Here is a 13,016-nt window from a genome sequence, read left to right on the forward strand (position 1 = left end):
CTTTGAAGAGACACATGGTTGATAATGGATTTCCCTGTGATGGTTGAAGGAGAGGAGAACAGGCTTAGAGGTGATATGTAACATTTGAAATAGAGGGTCTGTTCTCTCTGATTACTGGGCTATTAGGAAAACCCATTATATTGCTTGAAGCCAAGTCTAGGGGGAAAATATGTGATACACGCTACAATTCCCAGCCATTAACATCTCACAACAAGATTTAATGACTGTTAACATTTCTGTTTACTTGTTTGCAATAGAAACCCCAAGGCATAAAACTACAGTTCGAGCTGCTAGTTTTCAACTCGGACATAAAAGCAACAAACTCGTTGGTGAACTAGACCTCAATTTAAAGGCCTTTGGAACAGAAAACCTTACTATTCCATTAAAGGGCCCGCTGGACACGGACAGACTACAAGAATTGCCGAACAAAGAAAGGTTATCTCAACCTCGTCTACACTGATCCTAGCACTGTGGGAGAACCGTCACCACGCGGACTGCGGCGGTTCAAGAAGGCGGCTCACCACCACCTTCTCAATTAGGGATGGGCAATAAATGCCGGCCTCGCCAGCGACGCCCACATCCCATGAATGAATAAAAAAAATATATTGTTTTGAAGTATTTTGCTGCTTTAGTATCTTAGTATCTCTGCAATCTCTGGGTTTCTTTCTTGTTTACTAGATCTTTCATTTGTGGTGCTGGCTTAGTGTTGGACAACTAGGGAATACCTGACGGATGTTCATCTGTGAGTCTTGAAAGGAATCGGGACTTCTGCAGGTTCACGTGTGAGAATGTTCGTTAACAGATATTTGTGTTGCCAACTAATGACAGCATAGACTGAGCGTGACACTACAGGCCTCCATACTCCCCTGGTAGGTACTTATAGGATTCCCGCACACCCACCACATCGAACCTACTCTTCAGCTGGTCGTTTCATTGGAGCTCAATCCATTCCATTTCAATCTCTGTTTGGGAAGGCGAGGAACTCTCAACGTTGACAGCAGAAGGGCTTCCAAACATCTCCTGCTCTGGCAATCTGTCACGGAAGTCTTGGAAACTCATATGCCACATTTGAAGTGGAACGGCCACAAGTCAATAGGCTCTTTGCAATTCTGTTTCAATGGTAGCGCGTGAGGAGAAGTGCGACAGCTCACTACGTGCCAGCCAGCTTTCGAAGAGCCAGAGCTCAGTATCAAAAGCATGTCCATATGGAGCGACAGACTGCAGAGTGGCAGATGGGGGAAGAGAGATTGCTGAGAGACACAAAAACTATATTCCTGGATTTGAATAAATAACCGCATCCATTTTCCCTCCATCTGCAACACCACCATATTGTATAATGATACAGTCAGCGTACAGGATAAAACAGCTCCATTACTAGAAAGCAGCACATCCTCTAAGTCACAAGGAGCAACGCCACAGGAGATCCAGTTAAAAACTTGCATTTATACGACGCCTTTCACAACCTCAGAGCGTCCCAAAGTGCTTTACAAAGAAGTACTTTCGAAGTGTAGTCACTGTTGTAATATAGGAGACATGGCAACCAATTTGTGCACAGCAAGCTCCCACAAACAGCGATGAGATAATGACCAGATAATCTGCTTTAGTGATGTTGGTTGAGGGATAAATATTGGACAAGACATCAGGGGAGAACTTCCCTGCTCTTCTTCGAATCGTGTCATGGGATCTTTTATGCCCACCTGAAAGGGCGGTCGGGGCCATTCATTAACATCTCATCCGATAGACAGCGCTCCCTCAGTACTGCACTGAAGTGTCAGCCTAGATTAGGTGCTCAGGTCCCTGGAGTGGGACTCCTGACTCGGGCGAGAGTGCCACCCACTGAGCCACGGCTGACACCGAGTGAAGAATGAGCACTTGGCCAAGGGCTGCCAGAACCTGTGGAACTGTACCTCAGCAAGACTTAAAAGGGGAGATGTTCCTGAGTCTGCGGCCAGACTCGTGGGTTGGCGGGTCGCAGGGAATGTCGGAGAATTGACGCGGGTCGGAGCACACGTCTGCCATGCAACCCACCTGATTTTCCTTCCATTTAATTTCATTGAGGAAGATCAGGTGGACCATCCGGCCTACCTGAATTTCCAATATTTGCTGCTGCCAGGTTATCCGCTGTGCCTGGGTGCACCCAGCAAAACCCCTCCCCCCCCCATTGGCGTCAGGAAAGAATGAGGAGGAAGAAACCTCACTGTTTACTTTCCGGAAGCAAATATTAAAAAAATGTTTGATTTGTTAAAATTGAGAAGCCTAGGTGAAGGGCCAAAACCCAAAGGGCAGGACATCACCCGAGTTAAAAAGAGTAGGAGAAGAGATGGGATAGATGGCGGGCAGTGTGCAAGGGCAGATTCTGAACCAGAAGTGAGGTGCCCGCCATACTGGTATAGGCATCAAAAGTGGCGTCCAGGGCTCGCGCCAGAAACAGGCGTAGGCCCGTCGCATATGCCAATAGGGGGTCTAACGCCTGTTTGGGTCCCCCTTTGTAAAACTGGACTTCCCTGAACGCAGCAGGTGCTTGGTATCTTTGACAGAAATGCTTAACAACATCAAAGAATGTGGCTTTACCAGTTATGCGAGTTTAGCAATCCTCAGACCCGCTCAAGGGGGAGCCATTCATACGTTCAAAGCCCAGGCCCTAACCCCATAAACAGTGTTTTCTCAGCAAGTACTCAGAGTGGGGGAGCCCGGGACCACAGAGAATTCTGCCCAACCTATCCTGCTAAACAGTAACTGCTGGAAGAATGATCTCCCCTACACCTCCCCCTCCCACCACCAGTTTGGCTGGAGAACAATCAGGGAGCCTTGCCACAAAAGTGGCTCCTATATCTGGAATAGAGATTACTGAGCCAATATCGCAGCCATGTATTTGTGTTTCACTCTGCTGGATTAAATAGTGATTAAATTGACTATAGTGGGGTGAATGGAAAAATTGTCCCAGTAGAAAGGATTATGAAAAATGATTTTGTTCCTTTTTCTTTCCAGGATCCTTGTTGAATGTTGCTTTCCTTTCTCCTCCATGTGTGATCTCTCCTTGTGGAAGAGCTCATCTTCGATGCAGTGATTTGGTAGGGGCAACAGAATGGAACATTTAAAATCTTTGCCGGGGTTTGCTGATGTTACAGAGCTCATGAAATCTTTTTAGTTTGAGAATGGTCACAAACACACTAAGAGCCAATCGATTTAAGACTAATCCATTTTACAAACTGATATTGGCAGCTGTGCTTAAAATAGAAATATCATGTATTTGAACAAGATGTTAATCGTATTGAGCCTAATAAGTGAATTAAATAGTTATATTTAGATGGCTCCCACCAAAGCCTGCAAAACTTCTGTTCCCTCACGAGTTTGAATGCGACATTATATATTGGGTCAGAATACAGACATACCTGTAGCTTAACCTTCACTCCATCCACATTCAAAACTTTATTCTGAAATGAAGAAAAGGAGAAAGTAAACTGAATTGTATTTAACAAGCTTTATCCATCTCAAAATAGCAACACAACTGGTACAAGAACAGCCGACAGGTCATTTTTCATAAATTCGCGGTTCTGTATTTGTTCTTTATTTATAGATTGGATTTGACGCCCAGATAAGATTCAGACTTTGCTTAAGGTCAGATTTATACAAGATCACAAGGTCCCAGGATGGGTCCGGATGTAGAAGGCCCTTCAACCTATTTGATCTCATCCTTCCAGATGACCCACTGATATAAGGAAGCAGAGCGTGTTCATTATTTTTGTATTCTAACATCTGCGCTCTTGCCATCTTAAACATGCACCTGAACAGGTAGATAGGACCTTGCTTTAACATCTCATCCACTGGTTTCAAAAGAAAGGCCACAGGCTGCAGGCGTATTAAAACCAGGCATTGAGACCATTCCCCATGACAGTCAGGAACAATATGGAGTCCATTATCTCATCTCAGGTGTTCCCAGTAATTATTCACATCTTGGGAGGGGGTGGGGGGAGGGGAGGTCCCTTCCTGTTCAGCTTCAGCAAGAACAGAGTCTGGGGTAGGGCGAGGAGGGGGGTGGGAGGAAAGAACAAAAGGAAAGGTCTGTGATAGGGTGGAGGGCAGGAGTGATAAAATGACAAAAGTGATGATGGTGCAAAGCAAAGGGGGGCGGTAATGGGACAAGTTAAGAAAGAAGAGATGGGTCTAGAAGCCTGGCTCTGTAGTTGCTTAAAAACTGTTAAGTCTCAAACTTCTTCCAGTTCTGACAAAAGGTAATCGACCTAAAATGTTAACTCTCTTTCCCTTTCCACAGGTGCTGCCTGACCTGCTGAGTGTTTCCAGCATTTTCTGTTTTTATTTCAGAATCTGCAATATTTTGCTTTTGTTCTGACATAATTAGGAGTTACTTTATTTAAATCACTGATGTAAGGAAGCATGTTGTCTTCATTATTTTTGTATTCTTACATGAAGACAAATTGAACTTACTGAATTAAGTGAGTACACTTGCTGTGAAATAAAGGAGAATGACCATTCAGATCTGATCTCATCTGACCAGGTGTTTTCTCAGTCCACATGAATATCCAGTTCAGATTACAAGGACTTCTTACTGTTTCATCCCTGGGCTACTGTATTGCATAGTTAGATATTGGGCAGTACGGATGCACTCCTGAACATAAGACAATCAGACCACTTTCTGAGTGAGCAATAGAATATCTCAGGCAGACCCTAAACATTGTAACAGTGGTGAAAAGGAAACTGAAGATTCCAGGGATCTTCTATTCGAGAGAGAGTGATACTTCTTCAGTGTCTAAATACTAACAAGAATTCAACTTTTTTTTTAATGCTTCATTTTATAAAAGTTTGCATACACTAAAAGAACAAAAAAAAAACATCAACAGAAAAGGGGAGGTCTGGAAACCAAATGAAAGCAAACTGCGACAGTAAACAAACAGTGAACAGAAAAAGCATCGCATCACACATACGCAGATCAACCAAAGGAAGGAGCACTGCGGCATTAATTCCCTTTTGTCATTTCATCCGAGGCAGAGGCAAACAGTTTCAATGTGGATGATTTCCATTTATCCAGAGAAGCTATCAGCTGCCTCAGGGAGATCATTAGCACCTTTTTTACTACCAGATCACAGTGGCATACCGTGCACTAATGGTTCAAATCATATGGTATTCTGGGAGCTTTTAATCCTCCTACTGCACAGTGCAGAAGCACCATTAACACACAGAAAACTATTTGTGCCTTAACTCACCAGTTAAAAAGGAGTTTTATAAAAATCCAATTAAAGAGCCCTCCACTACCGGCATTTACGGTTTCCCTGTGTGCTTTAGCAAGAAATAACAAGCCACTGTGACCGTAGCGTTTTATGGCACAAATCTGCTAATAATCTCTGCTATAGACAGCTTGCGATAAATGGGAAGCGTTCAGTTTGAAGCTTGCTTTTCCCTTGTGCATGACATTGCTGCTCCTGGAAATTGTACATCTATCTCAGAGAGACTTCTACAGTCCTCTCTCTCTCTCTCTCTCTCTGGCAGATTTTTGACACATGACCATTTGATCAAGCTGTCAGTCACACAGGTAGCACGAGAGGTCATCGACCTGAAACGTTAACCCTCTCTCCAAGGATGCTGCCGGACCTGCTGAGTGTTTCCAGCGTTTTTTATTTAATACAGGAACAAGAGTAGGCCACTCGGCCCCTTGAGCCTGTTCTGCCATTCAATCAGATCATGGCTGATGTGCGCCTCAACTCCATTTACCCGCCTTTGCTTCATATCCCTTGATATCCTCACCTCACAAAAATTCATCGATCTCAGTCTTGAAAATTTCAATTGACCCCCCCCCAGCATTCACAGCCTTTTGCTGGAAAGAGTTCCAGATTTCCACTATCCTGTGTGTGAAGAAGTGCTTCCTGATTTTGCTCCTGAATGGCTTGGCTCTAATGGGAGTTTTATATTGCCAGGCAGTCTGTCAGAAAGTGGCAGCACCAGAGATATAGGCATCACTCGCCCTACTGCCAGTCTGTTTATCCTGCAAATTCCTGCTGCCGTGGCAAGCAATTCCGTTGCACACCTGCAAGGGGCAGTGGCTTGCATGGGCACAGGAAATGGTATTTCCACAGCCTATGAGAAATTATGGGAGTCAAGAGACAGAATCTGTGGGCCGAGGGGCCAATTAATGGCCCACAGTGGCTTAGTTTTGGGTTCGAATGTTCTTCATTTGTTTTATCTTTCCCCACTGTTCGCCAACAGATTTTTAAAAAATGGGTCCAACCCAAACCTGTCTGTCACACGTTGGAATCACACATTGGTCTAATCTTAAAAGGAGCCTACTGGACTAACAGTTACTGACCTGTGGAATAGATTACTATCTGGTGCTTTGAGAGTGACCTAGGGAGAAGTATTTAAACACAGTAATGGTCAGATTCCTAACTTCGGATATGGTAGATGGGATGGAAGATTGGCCTTAGGTCAAGAGGGCGATAAAAATCATGAGCGCTGCTCCTGAACATGGCGTAAAGAATGAAATGAACTAAATAGGTTGGGTGGTCTTTTTGTAACAATAACACCAACTTAAATTTATATAGCGGCCTTTGACATAATAAAATGTCCCAAGGAGCTTCACGTGAACATAATCGGACAAAAATTGACACCAAGCCAAAGAAAGAGACGTTAGGACAGGTGACCAAAAGCTTGTCAGGTTTGAAGGAACATCTTAAATCAGAGATGTGGAGAGGCAGAAGGGTTTAGGGAGGGAATTTCATAATTTAGGGTCCAGACAGTTAAAGGCACGGCCGCCAATGGCGGGGCAAAGGAACTGGGAGAGGCACAAGAGTTGGAGGAACATAGAGAGTAGGATGGTGCAGTCAACTGTGTTAAAGGTTGCAGACAGATCGAGAAGAATGAGGAGGGATAGTTCACCACGGTAACAGTCACATAAGGATGCCATTTGTCACTTTGATTAGGGCCATTTCAAAGCTGTGGCAGGGGCAGAATCCTAATAGGAGATCTTGCTTTCTTAAGCCAAAGTTTAATCAATAGAGTTTGATGAATGAAAAGTTAATTCAGACAAGTTCACCAGCCCTGCCAGAGCAGTTCCTGATGCATCACTGATCTTATGTTGTGATCGTTTGTTGAAGAGCAGCCTCCATTAACTAATGCTTTGCAAATACTCATTGCAGCAGGTGTGTAAACAGGTCGTTGTAAAGATATGAATAATTTATTCAGGATTTTAGTCAAAGCCATTTCTACGATGGATGCCGGGTAACTGTTTGAACTCAGCAACTCATCCCTTATCATCAGAGGTGAAATCTTTAATATTAATTTTCATCCATCGAAATAATACACGAGGCATCAGAAATAACAGTGTATCCATTTGGTAGTTAATCTGAATGAAGAATAATATTTGCACTGTTTAATTGGAAAGCTGAATTTGCATAATTCTTCATTAACAATTTGATATAAGATAATCATTAATAAATCCAATAGGGAATTCAGGAGAAACTTCTTTACTCAGAGAGTGGTGAGAATGTGGAACTGGCTACCAAATGGAGCAGTTGAGACGAATAGCATAGATGCATTTAAAGGGGAAGATAGATAAGTACATGGGGGAGATGAAATTTAACGCAATTAAAAAATGCGAAGTGATACATTTTGGTAGGAAGAATGAGGAGAGGCAATATAAACTAAAGGGCACAACTCTAAAAGGGGTACAGGAACAGAGAGATTTGGGGGTATATGTACACAAATCGTTAAAGGTGACAGGGCAGGTTGAGAAAGTGGTTAAAAAAGCCAAGGGATCCTGGGCTTTATAAATAGAGGTATAGAGTACAAGGAAGTCATAATGAACCTTTATAAAACACTGGTTCGGCCACAATTGGAGTATTGTGTCCAGTTCTGGGCATCGCACTTTAGGAAGGATGTGAAGGCCTTAGAGAAAGTGCAGAAGGGATTTACTAGAATGATTCCAGGGATGAAGGATTTTAGTTACTTGGATAGACTGGAGAAGCTGGGGTTGTTCTCCTTGGAACAGAGAAGGTTGAGAGGAGATTTGATAGAGGGATTCAAAATCATGAAGGGTCTAGACAGAGTAAATAGAGAGAAACTGTTCCCGTTGGCGGAAGGGTCAAGAACCAGAGGACACAGATTTAAGGTGATTGGCAAAAGAACTGAAGGTGACATGGGGAAAAACATTTTCACACAGTGAGTGGTTAGGATCTGGAATGCACTGCCCGAGGGGGCGGTGGAGGCAGATTCAATCACGGCTTTCAAAAGGGAATTGGGTAAGTACTTGAAAAGAAAAAATTTGCACGGCTACAGGGATAGGGCGGGGGAGTGGGTCTAGCTGGATTGCTCTTGCACGAGCCAGCACGGACTCGATGGACTGAATGGCCTCCTTCTGTGCTGTAACCTTTCTATGATTCTATGATTGGATTAGATGAAGAGGGGTGGGAGGAGGGTCGTGTGGAGCATAAACAGCAGCATGAACCTTTTGAACCAAATGGCTCTTTCTGTGCTGTACATTCTACCTAATTCTACGTAACACACAACATGGATTGCATTCCCTTGAAGTTGGGGAGGAACATAATGCTTCCTAGTTAAAATGTCCATCAAAAATTATTTCCTACCTGGATTCCGACTGAAAATAATCCTTCCCTTTTATTCCTGTACAAATTACAGGTGAACAGATCACTGAGGCACACTTCACTTTCCCCCTCTACGGGAAGGTGCCCACATATTCGAACTATTTTGCCTTCACTAAAGTTGTTCCAGGTTTTTCTCAACAACAACTTGCATTTATAAAGCAGCTTTAATGTAGTAAAACGTCCCGAGGCACTTCACAGGAGTGTTACCAGACAGAATTTTACACCGAGTCACATAAGGAGATATTAGGGCAGGTGACCAAACGCTTGGCCAAAGTGGTAGGTTTTAAGGACCATCTTAAAGGAAGAGAGAGAAGTGGAGAGACGAAGGGGCTTAGGGAGGGAATCCCAGAGCTTAGGGCCTAGATGACTGAAGGCAAGGTCGCCAATGGTGGGGCGAATGGAGCAGGGGAAGCACAAGAGGCCAGAATTGGATAAATGCAGAGTTCTCGGAGGGTTGTAGGACTGGAGGAGGAGGTTAAAGAGATAGGGACGGGGCTGGGCCATGGAGGGATTTGAACACGAGGATGAGAATTCTAAAATTAAAGCAATGGGGGGGCCAATGTAGGTCACAGGGGTAAGCCTGCTGATTTTCCCCTCCCTACCACAAGGTCCTGAAGCCAATTCTAAGACCCTGTTAGTACAGCAGCGGAGATTGACTAAATCAACACAGATTGGAGGCTAAACCTGATACTGTCCTGGTCTGTATGTTTTAGTTCCACTCTGGTCAGGCAATTTTCCAACCAGGACAACATGGCACTTTTTAAAAATTCTGCAAGATACCCTAATTTATTGCTACTAATACTGATTGCTTGAAATACTAGTGTTTCAAGTCTCCTTCAGCACTTTACGGAAAATAAATTGTTATCCACTGAAGTAAGAAATAAACTGTCAGTCCTAATTCATTTAAAGACTTCCTTTCTAAGCGTGCACTGCCCTGATCTGTACAGCCCACTAAAAGCTGAGTTGCCCCATGATATATTTTTGCAATATACGGTTAGGTTTGCAGAATAATATTTTATCGCACATTTATCAGAAGTACAAAGTATTGTTCGAGCGGTCCAGCGGGTCAAGTGTTTGAGCACTTAACACCCAAAGTAGGTCACATCATGAAACAGGGCTGTTTGTAGCTAGCTTGTCAGTCTGACTAATTTGCCACAGTTGGGTGAGGTTATCAGCTCTTGGCTGGCTCATGTGAAGGTGAAATATTCAGTACAAATAAAATGGAGTTGGGGGGGGCTAGAAATCAGAAACAAAAAAAACAGAAACACACAGCAGGTCAGTCAGCATCTGTAAGGAGGGAAAAACAGTCAGTGGAGATCATTTTGACTTTGTGCAATTGTGTAAAATGGCAGCTTTTACATCTCTCCCGATTTTTATTTCTACTGAATTCAAAATGACCCCCAGTGTCTTTCTTGAGAACTAAGTCTGAGAGATGAACAAACATTTTAATAGAATCAGGAAAAAGGGGAAGGAAAACACAAGATAATGATTATGTTTCTCCGCTTCAAATATCCGGCATCTCCACATCAAATATTTATGTAATTTTCCCTTAGAAGATGCTATGGGCGCTAAATTGGGCCGTGTAGCGCCCGTTATTTCGGCGTTACACGGCCTCTCTGACATTCAAGAGGGTGTCTTGGATGCGCATGCACGTTTCCAGCGTGACGTGCGCCAGATGCCATCTTGGAATCGGAGTCAGCGCAGGCGGAGATAACAAACGCTGGAATCATGTAAAGTAGCGAGAAAATGGCTTCAGTCAGTGTGCAACGCTGATTTAAAGTCACAGACACCATTTCGGAACGTAACGCCCAACTCAACACACAGTCTTAACCCCGACCATCTGAACGTGTCTTAGAGTGCCTGGAGGACCCCCCACCAGCGCTATTTAAAGGGACCGTGCAGGATTTACAGGTTAGTGGCTGGATTATTGCTTCTGGCTGCCGAGACATTTGTAACTGTTTTTGGAGGTCTCCTACACTTGAATACTAGGACGGGGGGACATAGCCTAACATTTAGAGCCAGGACGTGCAATCACTGTTCATGCAAAAATACTGAAAACAACACAAATGTGTACAAAGTTTGTATATAGAACAATAGCAGAGATAAATTTCATATGAACTCTTGCGTTCTGAACATCACAAAGCATTGTTCAAACCATGATCCTCAGACTTAAGAAACACAAAATGCTGAATAGGAATCTGTCAAACAATAGAATACAGACTTGCATTTATATAGCACCTTTCATGACCTCAAGACGTCCCAAAGCGCATTACAGCCAATGAAGTACTTTTGAAGTGTAGTCACTGTTGTAATGTAGGAAAACACGGCAGCCAATTCGCGCACAGCAAAATCCCACAAACAGCAATGTGATAATGACCAGGGAATCCGTTTTTAGGTATTGGTTGAGGGATAACTATTGGCCAGGACACCAGGGAGAACTCCCCTGCTCTTCTTCGACTAGTGGCTGTGGGCTCTTTAACGTCCACCTGAGAGGCCAGACGGGGCCTCGGCTTAACATCTCATCCAAAACATGGCGCCTCCGACAGTGCAGCACTCCCTCAGTACTGCACTGCAGTGTCAGCCTGGATTATGGGCTCAAGTCTCTGGAGTGGGACTGGAACCCACAACCCTCTGACTCAGAGGCGAGAGTGACGCCCTTTGAGTCAAGGCTGGCACTTAATCTGAATGTAAGTAGGTTTCTATGCATTAAGCTCTAAAGGTTTTATTCAAGCACCAACTGCAAGGGGTCCCCACTATCCCCAGTTGTGTTAAGAACTTCGTGGGGTTATTTTCAGTAGCAGACTGGAAGTAATGCTGAGCATGTCACATGACTTAAGGTCACATGGGGTTATGACTATCGATCATTATTTTAAACATGTGGTATGAAAGGAATTACAAAAATGTGAGTTGAGAAATATAGACAATATAATCTAATGTAGAATGTCTGAAGCCAGATATTTCTCTTTGCTTTGGTCTTGTGGTATCCCAATTTTACTCTGTTAATTATTTTCCACACTTCCTTACTCATTTATTCATCAGGTTAATGCTTAATAAGTAACCCCGGTGGAGATTGTAAACAACTCCATATTGGGCAATTGTGCTCAGTCTTACGTCAAAGTTTTATTGGGAGAAATTGCAGGAATACTAGCAGATCATTAAAAAAACAAACTTTCTTGCTCAGATCACATCACGCCATTGCCTCGACAATGTGAGTATGGTCGTCAGGTGAGGCCGAGATCCGGCTCAGCTGTGATGCCTTCCACGTTTTGAATAGTCTTCGGACACTCGCTGTCTATGCTGGCACGTCAAGAATGGCCGTCAAGTGAGGTAATGGAGGGCTTCCCACCAATATGGAAGCATGGACCAGAATGAGTCAGCACTGTTAGTGGAGCAGATTAGAGAGAGAAAACGCTGTGATACTCTTTAAGGCCGATCTCAGGGCAAACTCCTACACCTTCATACAGTATCCTGAGAAGCATTCTGTTCAGTCCCTCCAGCTGAGAGTCAACTTATTATTCGAACATATAAGGGTTTTTAATACTTTATTTGGTTCATTTTTCCCATTCTATCCCATTCTTGAGCCACCGAGCGCAATATCTCCACACATCGCCATCCCCACGCATCCCCTCACATCACCATGCATCCCTACACATCGTCACGTGTTACCATGCATCCTCACACATCGCCACGCATGCCCACGCATCGCCACGCATCACCGTGCGTTGCCACGCATCACCGTGTATTGTCACGCATCCCCACGGCATCACCATGTGTCACCACGCATCCCCACGGCATCACCGCGCATCCCTATACATCGCCCGTGCGTCCCCATGCTTCCCCACACCTCGCACCAACTGCTGCCCCAATACTGCAGCTTTGTGTAAAACATCCCAGAGACAATAATAAATCACTCGCCCTATTAATAATCTCAACCCATTAGTCGCTTTTCTATAAAGCTTTTAAAAATCACACAGGGACCCCACATTGATACAACACTGGGTGGAAATATTCCTCTTTAAAGTACAGGATGATGGTCGTGGCACCACAGAACTTTACACAGATACATCTTCTGCGTGCGCAATCTTCTAAAGAAGCATAAATCACAATGATAAATCCAAACCCGGAGCAGTCCTGCATCCTCCAGCTAACTGACAACTGCAAATTACATCCGTTTTTATTATTAGTCAACAAAATAACTTGGTCATACAGAGCAGGGGGAAAAGACACATTTACTTGTCGTTAAGGTCGAATACAAATTATCCCAATTGGAAAGTAAGCATTACTGATTAAGCACATGATTTATTGCAATGTCTCTCCTAAACTAAATTAATGCCAATTAGGATTCAAAACAGTGGATCTCCTCACTTCTCTCAGTCCTCCCTTCCTCCTACAATCTAAACACTT

The 13,016-nt window shown here is 43.8% G+C and overlaps 1 protein-coding gene across 2 annotated transcripts in view; it reads right to left on the reverse strand.

Moving 5' to 3' along the window:
- LOC137340731 (ras-related protein Rab-26) overlaps positions 1-13,016 on the reverse strand; it is a 248,764-nt gene that overhangs the window by 92,522 nt on the left and 143,226 nt on the right. For both annotated transcript variants that reach the window (XM_068003451.1, XM_068003450.1), the window contains exon 3: positions 3,393-3,434. In XM_068003451.1, coding sequence (XP_067859552.1) covers positions 3,393-3,434 — 42 coding nt within the window. The remainder of the gene's footprint in view (positions 1-3,392; positions 3,435-13,016) is intronic.

The sequence above is a fragment of the Heptranchias perlo genome, chromosome 22, assembly GCF_035084215.1.
Source record: "Heptranchias perlo isolate sHepPer1 chromosome 22, sHepPer1.hap1, whole genome shotgun sequence".
Taxonomy (NCBI): Eukaryota; Metazoa; Chordata; class Chondrichthyes; order Hexanchiformes; family Hexanchidae; genus Heptranchias; species Heptranchias perlo.